The 15,379-nt window shown below is 42.1% G+C and overlaps 2 protein-coding genes across 3 annotated transcripts in view; one reads left to right on the top strand and one right to left on the bottom strand.

Moving 5' to 3' along the window:
- The window catches only part of LOC109427410 (N-terminal kinase-like protein), a 38,639-nt gene extending 23,773 nt beyond the window's left edge, over window positions 1–14,866 (top strand). Inside the window, exons 6-11 of one of the 2 annotated variants that reach the window (XM_062845015.1) lie at window positions 746–1,010; window positions 1,068–1,202; window positions 1,444–1,589; window positions 1,659–1,793; window positions 3,679–4,024; window positions 14,070–14,866. In XM_062845015.1, the coding sequence (XP_062700999.1) occupies window positions 746–1,010; window positions 1,068–1,202; window positions 1,444–1,589; window positions 1,659–1,793; window positions 3,679–4,024; window positions 14,070–14,230 (1,188 nt within the window). In that variant the 3' untranslated portion in view covers window positions 14,231–14,866. Of the gene's footprint in view, window positions 1–745; window positions 1,011–1,067; window positions 1,233–1,443; window positions 1,590–1,658; window positions 1,794–3,678; window positions 4,025–14,069 lie in introns of both variants that reach the window. The other variant, XM_062845014.1, reaches the window with a different exon arrangement.
- The window catches only part of LOC109410169 (metabotropic glutamate receptor 1), a 679,657-nt gene that overhangs the window by 511,288 nt on the left and 152,990 nt on the right, over window positions 1–15,379 (bottom strand). The window lies entirely within an intron of this gene.

The following is a 15,379-nucleotide window of genomic DNA, read 5'->3' as shown; positions in this document are numbered from 1 at the left end:
GCCAATTACATGTTTTACAATGATAGTATGTTTTGCTATGAATGTGTCATTTTGAGCTATTCATAAAAAACTAAAGAATTGCAAATTTAGATATGATGACAAAATATGTTATTCTTTTGTTATCGGTTGTTATTCACCTCTACGCGGGTAATCCTGGGTTCGGTATTATGGAATTTCACGTATGACGAGCGAGGTGCTGAGGCCGAAATTAATAGTGGTTGTGAAAATTGTTGACTTTGCTTTATGCTGCCTACTCAATTGCAGTTGTGGAGAAGTGGATGAGCTCCAGAACAGAAAAGTGGAATTGGCTCACCATAAAATTGAAGTGGATGTGGAACAGGCCACTGATACAGTAGGCGGAGATCAGGGAATTCTAAGGCATTATCAACCTCAAAGCGGACCCTACACGAGCACCAATATCATCAATATCAGTACTTTTTGTCGAAATTTCCATCAAACCTTGGAATCAATCGAAAGACGAGTTTGACGAAAATTTTAGTCAAAAGTACAAAAGTACTGATATTTTTTTAACTATTGATACTCGTGGGGATTCTGATCGACGATAAGCTCGCCTTCGGCGATATTCACTTTCTTAAGTTGCACTGAACGAAATCGTCATACGTTTATCAAGGGATATGGAGTTACAGTTTATTAATAAGCTATGCAATTTCGTTCTGCAAAGTAATTGTACATCACTGCTGAGCGGCTATATTCATGATCTGCCATGTCATTTCCCCTCTCACAGGTCCGACAACGAGTGCTGGTGTCGGCCTTCATCCGGGCCATGCGCGATCCGTTCCCTCCGGCGCGGGTGGCCGGAATCCTTGCGCTGGCCGCCACCCAGCAGTATTTCCTACTGAATGAAGTTGCCAATCGGATTTTGCCGGCCCTGTGTCCGCTGACGGCCGATCCGGAAAAGACGGTCCGCGATCCGGCCTTCAAAACGATACGGGGCTTCCTCGGCAAGCTGGAGAAGGTCAGCGAAGATCCGAGCCTTCGCGAGAGCATGGGTAAGCATTATATCACAGTTTTAGAACTTCATAATCTATTTCTACGTCTCATTTCAGAGGCGGACGTGCATACGGCGACGCCCTCGTTGGGCAACGCGGCGGCCACGTGGGCCGGCTGGGCCGTGACGGCCGTCACCGCCAAGTTCTACCGAAGTCAAAGTGATACGGCGCGACCGCGGCCACCACTAACCGGTAAAAATTTGAGTAAACCTGCTTCGCTGGGTATGTAGGCGTACGCTAGAACGTCATTTATCTCTCTAAATAAGACACACACCATGAACACTCGAAACAGCTCTCTAGTAGAACGTTATCCATTTGTGTTTCCCCCCTTTAATAGCTAGCTGCTGCCATGTTTAGTTGTTCAGAATACCTCGTTGGAATGTAGATATTTGATACAAGTTTTCCGTTCTTGTCCCCCAATTCGATATTTCAGAACAACCCTCGAGTAGTAGCATTTCGACGACAACCAGCAGTGTCACGTCGATGACATCGCTGGAGCACGAGAGTGCAGACACATCAGCTTCGGCCAGCGACTATGGTCCGGATAACTGGGACCAGGAGAACTGGGGTGACATGGACGTAAGTTGACCGCGTCATACTTCAGACATTATCACCATTTCTTCTGGTTCTGTTCTTTTTTTTACACAGACATCGCAGGATCCTAGCAGTCCAATGGCCGGTACATCGAATCCGCTGACCACCAGTCTCAATATGGTTGGCAGTGTGAACGACACACGGGATGGCTGGGACAACGAAGATTGGGGCAGTTTAGAGGAAGTGCCGGTAAGTGTCAATAAGCTGCGAATCATTCCAGAGTGCTTCTGGAGATTCCTCCAGAGTTCTTCTGGAGATCTCTCCAAAGTGCTTCTGGAGGTCTCTACAGAGTGCTTCTGGAGGTCTCTCAAGAGTGCTTCTGGAGGTCCCTCCAGAGTGCTTCTGGAGGTCCCTCCAGAGTGCTTCCGGAGGTCCCTCCAGAGTGCTTCTGGAGGTCTCTCGTGAGTGTTTCTGGAGGTATGTCCTGAGTGCTTCTGGAGGTCTCTCCAGAGTGCTTCTGGAGGTATCTCCAGCAGATTGCTTCTGGAGGTCTCTCCAGAGTACTTCTGGAGGTCTCTCCAGAATGCTTCTGGAGATCTCTCCAGGGTGCTTCTGGAGGTCTCTCCAGAGTGCTTCTGGAGGGGTGTCCAGAATGCTTCTGGAGGTCTCTCCAGAATGCTTCTGGAGATCTCTCCAGAGTGCTTCTGGAGGTCTGTCCAGAGTGTTTCTGGAGATCTGTCCAGAGTGCTTCTGGAGATCTATCCAGAATGCTTTGGGGAAATCTCCTGAGTGCTTTTGGAGATATCTCCTGAGTGCTTTTGGAAATATCTTCTGAGTGCTTCTGGAGATCTTTCCAGAGTGCTTCTGGAGGTCTCTCCAGAGTGCTTTTGGAGGTCTCTCCAGAGTGCTTCTGGGGGTCTCTCCAGAGTGCTTCTGGAGGTCTCTCCAGAGTGCTTCTGGAGGTCTCTCCAGAGTGCTTCTGGAAATCTCTCCAGAGTGCTTCGGGAGATCTTTCCAGAATGCTTCTGGAGGTCTCTCCAGAGTGCTTCTGGAGGTCTCTCCAGAGTGCTTCTGAAGGTCTCTCCAGAGTGCTTCTGAAGATCTCTCCAGAGTGTTTCTGGAGGTTTCTCCATAGTGCTGCTGGATATTTTTCCAGAGTGCTTCTGGAGATCTCTTCAGAGTACTTCTGGAGATCTCTCCAGAGTGCTTCTGTAGACCTCTCCAGAGTGCTTCTGGAGATCTCTCCAGAGTGCTTCTGGAGGTCTCTTCAGAGTGCTTCTGGAGGTCTCTCCAGAATGCTTCTGGAGGTCTCTCCAGAGTGTTTCTGGAGATCTCTCCAGAGTGCTTTTGGAGATCTATCCAAAATGCTTTTGGAGATATCTCTTGAGTGCTTCTGGAGGTCTCTCCAGAGTGCTTCTGGAGGTCTCTCCAGATTGCTTCTGGAGGTCTCTCCAGAGTGCTTCTGGAGGTCTCTCCAAAGTGCTTCTGGAGGTCTCTCCAAAGTGCTTCTGGAGGTCTCTCCAGAGTGCTTCTGGAGGTCTCTCCAGAGTGCTTCTGGAGGTCTCTCCAGAGTGCTTCTGGAGGTCTCTCCAGAGTGCTTCTGGAGGTCTCTCCAGAGTGCTTCTGGAGGTCTCTCCAGAGTGCTTCTGGAGGTCTCTCCAGAGTGCTTCTGGAGGTCTCTCCAGAGTGCTTCTGGAGGTCTCTCCAGAGTGCTTCTGGAGGTCTCTCCAAAGTGCTTCTGGAGGTCTCTCCAGAGTGCTTTTGGAGGTCTCTCCAGAGTGCTGCTGGAGATCTCTCCAGAGTGCTTCTGGAGGTCTCTCCAGAGTGCTTCTGGAGGTCTCTCCACAGTGGTTTTGGAGATCTCTTAAAAATGCTTCTGGTGATTTGTTCAGAGTGCTTCTGGAAAACTCTTCAGAGTGCTTCTGGAGATCTCTCCAGAGTGTTTATGGCGATAACTCCAGAATTCTCCTTGAGATCTTTCCAGAGTGCTTCTGGAAGTCTTTCCAAAGTGCTTCTGGAGGTCTCCAAAGTGCTTCCAGAGTGCTTCTGGAGATCTTTCCAAAGTGTTTCTAAAGTGTTTCTACAAAATATTGCTGGAAATTTCTCTCACTTCCTGAACTCCACCGTATTTCAGAACGAAGATCTGGACGAAAAGGACGAGGACGATCACATGCGAACACCACAGCAGCAACAATCGCGGACGCCCAATCAACCTTCAACCGCCAATGCGTCACCTGCGACGAATTCCAGCAGAGCTGCCTCCACGTCCGCCGCTTCCTCCGCCCTGTCCAGTAGCAGTAACAACACCAACAACAATCTACCGAACCACCACGCCACCAGCAGTCCGAGCAAGATGCTGGCTCTGAAAAACATGACCAACATCCTGAACAGCACGACCAACAACTCCAACTCCAACTGGGGCACCACCGGGGACGGCTGGACCGACGGGGACTTTGAACCGATCGACGAGCCCAACACAGGTTTGAAATTGCCTCCTTTACTCCTGTCTGCTTCCATTTCCTTCATTCATAACCTCCAATTGGCAACTCATGATTCACCCGTGGCGGATTACCATCACCACCAGCCAGCCAAGCCAGTATCACCATTCGTTGACCTCCGTTTCTCGTGTGTCTTCTCTCTTTCTGTGTACTCCTCTCACACTGCTTGCACGCATCTCGCGAACCATCCACAAACACCACCACCATATGACCGCGCGTAACAACAACTGTGTTCCCACCATCATCTTCATCGACGACTGACTAATACACAGACACCATTAACAGTAGTCTTCACCGGAGAGGTCACTTCTTGAAAAAGCACGCCATGAAATGAAACCCGACGACGGACTGTGAGTGAAAGTGTTCTTCTGATTGATAACTTTACGTAGTTGTTGAGTCTTCGCTTCCGATATCGCCGCCCGCCACCCATATCCATTCCTTGAAACCATCCAAGATCAACACTGAGGAAATTGAAATTCATCCGTAGTTGCACTGAATCACCGCTTTCCTCTATAATAGGCACTCTAGGCTGTAGATGCTTGCGTGAACTTGTGGCTATACACAGTTTAGAGGGGGATTGAAGCTTTGATTGGGGGAATGGGGACCAGAAGATTGAATAAAAAAGCGATTCCTCTGTGGGATTTGAACTAATGAATAGCAATTTTCCAGGTGAGCGCTTCTTTCTACAAGCTACAGAGTGGGTCACTTTGGGATCTGATTGTAAACTGAACTGAAACTATCACGATCACCTTAACCTCTATAGGCAGTCATTTACAAAAGCCAACATGTGGTTTTCAATTATTTTTATTTCGAGTGAATTTCTCGTTGTCCCCTTAGTGGATTCATACGTTACCAGAAAGATTTCTTCGGCGCAGTCTGGTGCTGTTGGTCATTCAAAGTTGTATAAATCCTAAGCATATTGTTCCGATTCATGCCTTCCTACGCTCCCCTTCCATCACTCTTTTAATTTCTTTGATGAAAAATTAATTAACTAAAGAATGACTAGACTGTCGGAGCACATCATATTGTTTATCTGATCGTCTCCGCGCTGAACAAGTTCATCCGAAAGGCCTGTGAAAGAAGCCAGACGAATAAAGAACTTTTCAACTGCAGTAGACGTTCGGTCGGTACAAACGATTTAGCTACAAAATTTTTTAACTGCAAAGTTCGATGACTCCAACAAATTTGCTATTCGTCAAACTGGTGCGCCAAGTTAGCCCAGATGAACAATCGAATGAATTTTGCTGCGTTCATTTAACGTCAATTGGGTTTTTGACGCCCGCAGTCATCGAATTCTGCAAAATGTAAACAAATCCGATTTTTCACTATTCCTATCAATATCTACCTAAGCTATCCCATAACACCTTAATCAATGAGAAAAGAGCTATTTTACCCGTATTTTAAATAAATTTCAAAAGGGCCTATCTGAAATTGAATAATCTTTTAGGGCCTAACTGCATTCAAAAGGGCCTAACTGAAAATTACCTTTCAAATCAGATAGGCCCTTTTGTAAATTTTGATTATTTTTCATATTTTCCAATAATTTTTAGTAGTTCTTTAACTTTCCTTGAATTATAGATGAAAATAAATCCAAAATATTTCAAATTAGCTAAAATTGGGAAAAAATAAAAGGGCCTAACTGAAATTTTTCCTTCAAATCAGATAGGCCCTTTTGTAAATTTGGGTTATTTTTCATGTTTTCCAATAATTTTGAGTAGCTCTTTAACTTTCCTTGAATTATCGATAATAATAATCCAGAATAAGTAAAATTAGCTAAAAATAAGAAAAAAATAAAAGGGCCTAACTGAAATTGCCATCGATAAAAGGGCCTAACTGAAAGGGCCCAACTGATTTTTTTGATTGTAAAAGGGCCTATCTGCCGTTCATGTTAAAAACACATTATTTATGGAATTTTTGCTATAGTATGAAGCAAATAATGCACAGAACCATGAAGTAGATTCCCATATGTGTCAATAGATGGAATAAAACACCTAAAAAAGTCTTTCGTTTTTAAATAGGATTAACTAATCTGGGAGGTAATCTTCTCATGCGATTTTCTCAATGTTTACGTTTTGCAGATAGGCCCTTTTCAAATGTTACGCTAGAATTTTGTTCGCCAAATGATAAACAAAACATGCTGCAGTAGACGAGTGCACCGATGAACTGAATTCATCGCGGTCCAAGAATTTTGACACTAGAGCCAATTCCAATTCTGATTGGAAATCTTTCACTTCTGATTGGAAGCGACCCCGCTCTAGTGTCAAAATTCTCGGACCGCGATGAATTCAGTTCATCGGTGCACTCGTCTATTCCCAATCAGAATTTTTCAATTCTGATTGGAAATCGTGAATTTCTGATTGGAAGCGGCCCCGCTCTAGTGTCAAAATTATTAGACCATGATGAATTCAGTTCATCGGTGCACTCGTCTATTGAACGTCTATTGAATTCACAGACCATCGATTTCCTGAAGTCCAGGTGCCAGGAGATTCTGCAAAACTGCGAGGTAGTAGTAGTTCATCCAGTGAATTCCAAGAGAAAGCCAAGGCAATTCTAGCCGCTTCCGTAGAATTCATCCCAGAAGAGCCATGCAGCTTCCTCTACAGCATTGCAACCCTTCCCAGAAGCAAGAAAAGGTTGCAGGAATATGCTTCAACTTCATGCATAAAGAGGCAGCGGCTCCCAGGTAAATTTCGTGACCAAACGGACCCGACGGAATGGTTCCAGCTGATCCCGAGTTCCACACGCCAGACAAGGTGGAGCTTTTGAACGGCGCAGATTTTTTCTTAGACTTAGACAGCTGAACCTAGCGGACAACTTTCCGCTTCGGCGAGACCCCTACTTTGGATGGATCGTATCCGATGTAATTGTCGAACCTGTGGTATCCAACGTCTCTCTGCATGCCAGTCATGCTTTCGTGAACGACATCGAGACGATGATGCATCAGCTCAGCTCTGGTAAGTCCAAGAGGTGCCCGATGTTCCTAAGCCTTCGACGAGAATGAAGGATGTATCGTACAACTACCATTCAAGGAAAACATCGACCAGCAAGAAGGTTGCCGTGCTGTAGCACTCAAATGGTTCCTGATGTGGAAATGCGACTTGCCCGCAACCCCGAATTAGTAGGCACAGTCTGTGGAGTTCCTGCGGTAGTACGAAACTCTTGAACACTGCTACGAAGTCCCTGAAGTCAAAGAACCGCCAAACCAACAAGCGTACTACATGCCGCACCACGCGGTATTACATCCGTCAAGCTCGAGCACGAAATGGAAAAACGAGGAGTAAACGAGGCCATCAAGGTGCACGGTCTGCTCTAGAAGACCCGGGTGCTGACACCTTGTTCATCAACAAGTGACGGAGATCGCCAAGTTCTTTAACCCTCTGCGCCTAGCGTCGCCGATCATAGTGTTGGTGAAGCTCCTGGCTCAGCGACTTTGGCAGTTGAAGATCGGCTGGGACGATTCGGCCAACGAAGTCACGACGCAAGAGAGGGGGTACGAATTGTAAACCTCGTCACACTTGCACCACAACAACATTCCAAGAAGCGTTACATTCGACGGAGTGAGTGCGTACGAACTAATCTCCAGAAAGTTTTCGAAATTTAATGAATTTTGATGTCCCAGATCCTTACAGAAGGTCCATTTTATATTTTTTCATGAACGCTCACCAACTTCCCAAACATTCTCGGCATTAAAAAATAACGTTTCAGCAGCTTCTAGAAAGTTCCAGGTATTTAAAGCAGTTTGATGTTCCAGAATTTTCTGGAAGAATTTTTTTGAAACGTTCTGTAGCTTCCAAAACCTATCTCAAAAATTTTATGAATTGGGTTGTTCCAGAACATTCTTGAAGGTTATTTTTGTTTTTTTTTTTGTTTTTGGAACGTCAATCTTAAGAATTTTTATGATCTAGAACATATCCTTAGATTGTTATTCTTCTTTTTGAAACATTCAGTATTCTCCAATTCTCGAAATGCTATGTAATTTGAAGTTCCCAAACATCCCAAAAGGTCCTTTATTCTTTCTTGGACGATTATAGTAATTATAAAATTTCAGAAATTTCTTGAAATTAAAAAAAAGTGTTGCAGAACATTCCAGAAGGTTCTTCTCCTTTTTTTTTGAAACGTTAAGTAGCTTACAGAAAGTTTTCCACATTTGAGAAAGTAACCCAGAGTATCTCAGATGATTGTTTTACTTTTGGAACATTCAGTAACTTCCAGGAAGTTATGTACCAGAACATTCGAGAAGGCTTTTTTTTTGCTATTTTGCATGTTCCCTAACTTCTATGAAGTTTTCTAAATTTTCTAAAGATTTATAATGTTGATAACATTCTAGAAGGTTCTTTTCTAAAAAAAAAATAACTTAGAAGTGGTCATTGGTGGGGGAAGTTCTAAGTTAATAACTATGGAAGAGATCATATACAGTACAGAAGCTCATAGCTGAGAAGCAGGCTTTGTCCTACTTGAGATGTTACGCTAAGAAAAAGAAGAAGAAGAAGGTGTTCCATAATTCTGCAGAAGGTTCGTCCCCTCCTTTTGAAGCGTCCAGAAACTTCAAGGAGATTCTCGAAACTACTCCAGAACATTCTAGAACGTTTTTTTTTTCATTTTGCTAAAACTGCTCCAGAAAGTTCCTGAAATTTCCTGGATTTCTGGGTTCCCGAACATTCCAGAAGGTTCTTTTTATTTCTGAAAAGTCAAAAAACGTCCAGAAAGTTCTCGAACTTTTTTTGAAATTTGATACAACTATGGTGAAACATTTCAAAGCGTTACGGACAGACAGACAGACAACGCTGGGCTTTTATATACACTACCCGCCAAAAATATGGAATCGCATATTGCAACACTCATACTGAATATTGCAGCACCCAAAAAAGTGTGGCATCACCCTAAAATGTGATTATTTCAGGTCTTTGAGGCACAAATCACTTATGACCCCCCTAATTGGGTTGTTTAGTGGATAAAATATTGCTAGTATCTATAGCTTAATCGAAAGTGCTCATTTTTCTGAGTATAACGTGATTTTATTGGAATCCAATACCTTTGTTTTGATGGTTAAATTAACATAACAGTTTTAATTTTCGTGGATAGAATGACAGTTCAACCCGAACAAAAAAATTTCCCCATACAAACTTCAAATGAATTTTAAAAATAGTTCGCGAACTCCAAAAATTATGAAATTTTGGATTTCGACTAATTATCGGGCGGAGAATCCGATTATGGAATAATCCTGATACCCCTAAAGATCCCAATTCTCTTTCAAAATGCAACTCGTACTCACAACCGAATTGGTTCTAGGTTTACTCTATTTTTCCTCCTTATTTTGGGTGATGCCAAGTATTGCAACGATTCCATATTATTGGCGGGTAGTGTATATGATGTTCCTCTTGGGACTTCCACCCAGGAGATTTTCCCGGAATTTCTCCCAGAGTTGTTACAGAATCCTTATTCTTCTTCTTTATGGCTCTACGTCCGCACTGGGACTTGTGTTCTTTTTGAGCACTTCCACAGTTATTAATTGAAGGGCCTTCTTTGCCTGCCATTGCATGACTTTGTATCAGAGCGTTAATGATTAATCATAAATTTAATCATGATTAATGATTAATGATTAAGATTAATCAAAATCATTAATCATAATCACAAAAAAATCTCATTTAATCATTAATCATTAATCTTAATCACACTGTTTTTTGCAATCTAATCATTAATCAGTAATCATAATCATAAGAAAAAATATTAATCAATCATTAATCATTCATCACCAAAAATGATTCATTATATAAAATATATAATTTAATTTAAATTGGTTCAAATGCTGTTTCAAATAATATAATTTATGATTCTTCTTACAAAAATCTCCCGGACAGAGTTACCTTTTACTTTTGAAACTTCAAAAACATGTTAAACAATAAATATATTTTAATCATTTCCAGTTTTTTGTGATTGATTAATCATGATTTTTAATCAATGAGCCGTTTTTAACCCTCGAACGATCGCGCTGTTGTATTTTGTACAACACGTTGAAAAAATCTCGCTTTTTGTTCTCAGCATTAGCGTGGTGCTGACGCAGGTAGTCAACCGCGCGAGTTGCGGAAGGTTAATCATTAATCATAATCATTAATCACAGATAAAACCAATTTTAATCATTAATCATAATCTTTAATCATCCTAAAAATCAAATTAATCATTAATCATAATCAATAATCACCAAAATTGGAATTTTAATCACCAATGATTAATCATGATTAAAATTTTTGTTGATCATGAACGCTCTGCTTTGTATATTGTGAGGCAAGTACAATTACACACTATGCCCAGGGAGTTTTCCCGACCGAAACGGGAATCGAACCCGACATCTCCGGATTGGTGATCCATAGCCTCAACCACTAGGCTAACTGGAGGCCCTAATTCCTGAGATTTCTAATAGAGCTCCTACAAGAATTTCTTAATGATTTTATCATGTATTTTTTGCAAGAGTTCTTTCCGGGATATCTTCCGAAGTTTCTTCTGTATTTTTTCCAAGAAATTCTGTTAGCTATCTTCCAGAGTTTCTTCTTAGATTTCAACTGCAGTTTCAGCTGGAATATCTCCATTTTTTTGCGGGATTTGTTTTGAAGTTATATAAAATATTTCTCTCGGAGTTCCTTCTGGGACTTCTCTCAGATGATTTCTCCTGGTGCACCGCGGTGGTGTTCCTGAGAGTTTTTTTTTTCATTTCACCTTGGACTTTCAGTTCTTCTCTTTTGGTTTTTCCGAGTGGTTTCTGGGATTTCTGCAGGAGCTATTCTTCTGTGATTTTTTTAGAGTTTTTCCGATGCTTTTCCCCGTAGTTGTTTACCGAATTTCTAGCAGTGATCCAGATTTTCTCGGGATTACTCCCAGAAAGACTGGGACATCTTCGAAAGAAGTTATAGAAAAGACAATTACACCGTCTTCGACCTTACGGCCTCTACAGACTGAACAATACAAACATTCGACAACGGACAACACACATAACACCCAGTGGCCCAGTGGAGAATTTTCCGTTTGACTCCAGCGAGAAACTCTGGAAGCATAACGGGAAAACCTCTGGAGCAAATCCCAGGAGGTGCTCCGTCAGAGACCTCGTAAAAACTCCTGCAGAGATCCCGGGAGGAACTCTGGTAGTAATCCCAGGAACAGCTCTCCCTAAAAATTCATGAAGCACACTGAAAACATCTCAGAAGGAGCTATGTATGGGAGCAACTACGTAAAACATCCATGAATGAAAATTTGGGAGAACTGTATTAGTAAGGAGAGACTCTCATTGGGCGACACTCATCTTCTAAACTTTGGGGTACATTTTCTCAATTTCTATGCCTGCAATTACTTGCGATTCACAGTAGACAAGCTGCTGGAGAACTAGTTTGAAAGTCTAAAACCGCTAAAAGTAAAGAAAATGTCTAGTGCAGTTAGCAGCAGATGATTAATCGTAAATGCAGTAAGGACCCGATTTTGCCAGCCCCATTTCGCGACAAACTTTTTGCTCTCGTCCTCTCACGGTCAAATTTTATCCAATTCATTCATGTTTATCATCAAACTATAGCTAAAGAGCAGAACATAGAAAGATAAAAAGTGGTTTAAATTTTCGAGGAGAGCGAAAAATGTGTCCCGAAAAGGGGCTGACAAAATCGGGTCACTTATGTAGTGCATTTTTCCACGTAGAAATGAAAAGAAATCGAGACACGATGGTCCGAAGAGATGAAACTTGGTGAAATCTTTCCGATTATTTTCTATATAGTCTACGGCCATCCATCTTTTGTACATTCACCATTTTTATCTTACTATCATCTATCGGAAGCTGTTTCAGGACTAGACTCTTTCTAAGTTGACGATGTAGGAGTAATGAAATATATATTCTTGCAAGGACTTAGCCAGGAATGTAGAGATGAGTGGGTCTGTTAGTGTAGATAATAGCGAAATTTGCAAAGGTAATAGATATTTATGCTGATATTTACAACTCCATCCACGATTTTTGCAAGTGTCCATGCCCTGCTATGCTGTGTTCTGTGGCTCAATCGCGTATAACGCTTTACGGAGCCGAAAATATTTTCTGTAGTTTATAACATATGAGATAATCAATTTGTGATGTTACGGTTAGTACTAGGAGGATGCCAAGGTACTTATGGCAGATCGAGGTTCAGAGTTTTACTGCAGCTCATCCGGAGATAAATCGTATCTTGTTAACGCCATCGAAGCATTATGTTGACTTCCGGATGGCTAGCAGCAGCTTGTAAACACAAAGAAAACAACTAAAGTAGCCATTTTAAGTCAAATAGACAGACTTATCCGAAGTACATCAAGTCCAAAGTGACTGGATGTGTCATAGATTCGTTACAAGTGTCAGCCATGTTTTGACAGTCAATGTGTCCAATGTGAGGAAAGGAATTTTAGTAAGACGATTATTGTCAATCTATTCTGAAACAACATTAAAGAGTGGATTATCATTCAAGAATCTTAAGTAGGAATGTCTTCAAGATCTCAGTGAACGAATAAGCACAAAAGAGAAACAAAACAAGCAACAAAGAATGCGCGATTGGTCTTTATCCCAACTGGTAACAGATAATGACCTGATCCTGAAAACTTTTCTGGTGACAAAACATAAGCTTAATGTGGTGCGTACTTTTCAACTAATGAATAATCGATTATTATTAACCCAAAATCGAAACTGTTTGATGGTAGATCTTCAACATCGTTGCAGTGTTTACCGACCCGAAATTACCCCTCGAAAATCTTCAAAAGGATTCAAAATCTCCAAACCCCTGGTATGCGATCTTTATCATATTTTGTTCAAGTTGGGACAAACCCATGTTGCATGTCGCAACAAATGCAGTTTGTAAGAGTTAACAAATTGCCTCCTTCCCGTTCGTTATTAAAGCACAGAGACTTGGGGCTGATCATTGACTCTAAGACAAGATTGGCGCAATCCTCCAACGGCCGAGAGCTGTCCTGGCCACGTCCTTGCGACAGCTGAGGGATAGGTGTCACGGGAATTTGGGTATTGTTAGTGGAAGGGTTATGTCCAAAGGATACGTTTGGTCAACGTTTAGGTACCACAACTATGTACAGGAACAAACTCACCAAATTATACAAATTCTAGTACTCTCGAGATGAAATTTCAAACTTCAATAGGAAGCATCAGTGAAGTACTAGATTGAAAGTAGTGAGCTGGATTTTTGTATGGTGAGATGATCAGTTCTCCATTTCTGTAATGAAATGGTACAAACAGCATGGGTTATATGATTTCTTGACTAATTTAATGCTATTTGAGCAAAAGTTTGGGTAACTGTGTTGTTGTATTATCTATTTCTTGCAACTTCAACAACACAGTTACCCAAACTTTTGCTCAAACAGCATTAAATTAGGCAAGAATCCATATAACCCATGCTGTTTGCACCATTTCATTACAGAAATGGAGAACTGATCATCTCACCATACAAAAATCCAGCTCACTACTTTCAATCTAGTACTTCACTGATTGCCTCCTATTTGCGTATCCCGGACATGCAACAGCAATATCACCAAAAACTACGGGTGAATTATGCGAAAATGAAGACGAATTTCGGCACTCCGATGGGAATAAAACAAACTTTCATAATAATCGCGAAGCACTTTCTGATTCAAAATTTGTAAGACCAGTCGTTTCTCAATTCGGTCGGCCATTATCAAAACAAACGCGTTACAGTTTCGAAAACGCAGCCGCTCGCGCGCACAGCCTGCTACGATCGCTATACGATCCTTTAGCTAGGGGCGGGACACTAGAGAAAAAAATTATAAAAAATATATTTTCAAGTAAAATCAATAAAAACATCGAACAATGAGTAATTACATATTGTTGGATTATCGTTTGGTGTCTAAACCTAGAATCTAGGTAGGGATTTAGGACCATAATGATGATTATTGAACAATTTCCGCCAAACACGAAGCTTCAGTCCTCTTCACTGATCTGCAGCCGGAAAACATAGAATTACATATCCTAATACCATTCCGATTGTATCCCCTAAACCCCATTCAACAGGCAATTCCAAGCTGGACGAAGCCCGGCGGAAGCGCGAGGAGAAAAAGATGCAACGCCAGCGGGAACTGGAAGCGCGACGGGCCGCCCGAAGTGCCGGCGGGCCCGGTGCTCCCAGCAGTGGCCCGATGAAGTTGGGCGCCAAAAAGATCCAGCTCGACTGAGTAAGCGAAACCGGCGGTGACGACGACGATGACGACCACGAGGAGAAGGAGGAGGAACAGCGAGCGTAAGTGTTTTGTTTGCTGTACGGGGGGACGGGACGGGCGGACCACGCACGGTCCGAAGGAGAGGTGAGTGTGAACAACACACGTTGTTCCTACGTTATTATTGGAATTTGTCACTGTCGGAGAGAGTACTCCGAGGAGAGGAGTATTTCTAAACGGGGAAAAAACTAAAATTTACATATGATGATACCTTAGTTGGAGATAGAAAAGAAGATCTGTATGGTGCAATCAACGTCTTTGACCGACCGCCTTTTGGAAAGTCACCTCCTTCGGAGGTTGGCGACATTTTCGAGATTTGGAAGATCAATAGAAGAGGAACTCACATTCCATCACTTTCATCAATTCGAACGACCAGAGAGAGAGAGGAGTGGGAAGAGAGCGATGAGATCGGACAAGTGTTGTAGGAGCAAAAGAAAACAGGGTTTGAAAGGAGTAAGATTTTTTCGCACCTATCGAAGGGCATTGTCATTTATCTTGTATTAGCTTTAACTAGAGAATTATACGAATTTAGAGACTTTTTTCCTAAATCAACCGCCACAGAGAATAATATGCATGAGAAATCAAGATCGTAAACAGTAATTGACGTCAGTCGCCGGCATCGCGAGTCGCAAATCGTGTACCTAATACCTTAACAAAGAAAAACTCTTTCTCTGTATGTGTGTGACGCCATCCCTGTGAATGTATGTGTGGAAAGCGTCACATTTGGACCTTTCAGAGGGTATTCGATCGCCAAAAATCGATTCGAGTAAAAGCAAACACACACAAACACATAATTTGACTTCTACTATAGATAGGCATGAATCTTAATTACCAATAGATAGTGAGAAATTTATTGAAAACTAACTGCACCTTAATAGAGTTTAAAAGTCACACATACACCACACATACAGCGCACGCCCAAGCACAACCCCAGAATCCTTATGCGAACCGTACACACTAGCCTACAATTCTCGCTGTGTATAATTACAATTACAAACTCTGTCCTAAAGTCAAAATCGTGTAAAATTTATGGATGTTACATATTGTAACGACTGGAACGGGATTTCCCATTACCTTGTTGAGTAGCGCGCGATGAACTGATTGTCA

This window comes from Aedes albopictus, chromosome 1 (genome assembly GCF_035046485.1).
Source record: "Aedes albopictus strain Foshan chromosome 1, AalbF5, whole genome shotgun sequence".
Lineage (NCBI taxonomy): Eukaryota > Metazoa > Arthropoda > Insecta > Diptera > Culicidae > Aedes > Aedes albopictus.
The sequence above is the reverse complement of the archived record's forward strand: the minus strand, read 5'-3'. Positions and strand labels throughout refer to the sequence as shown.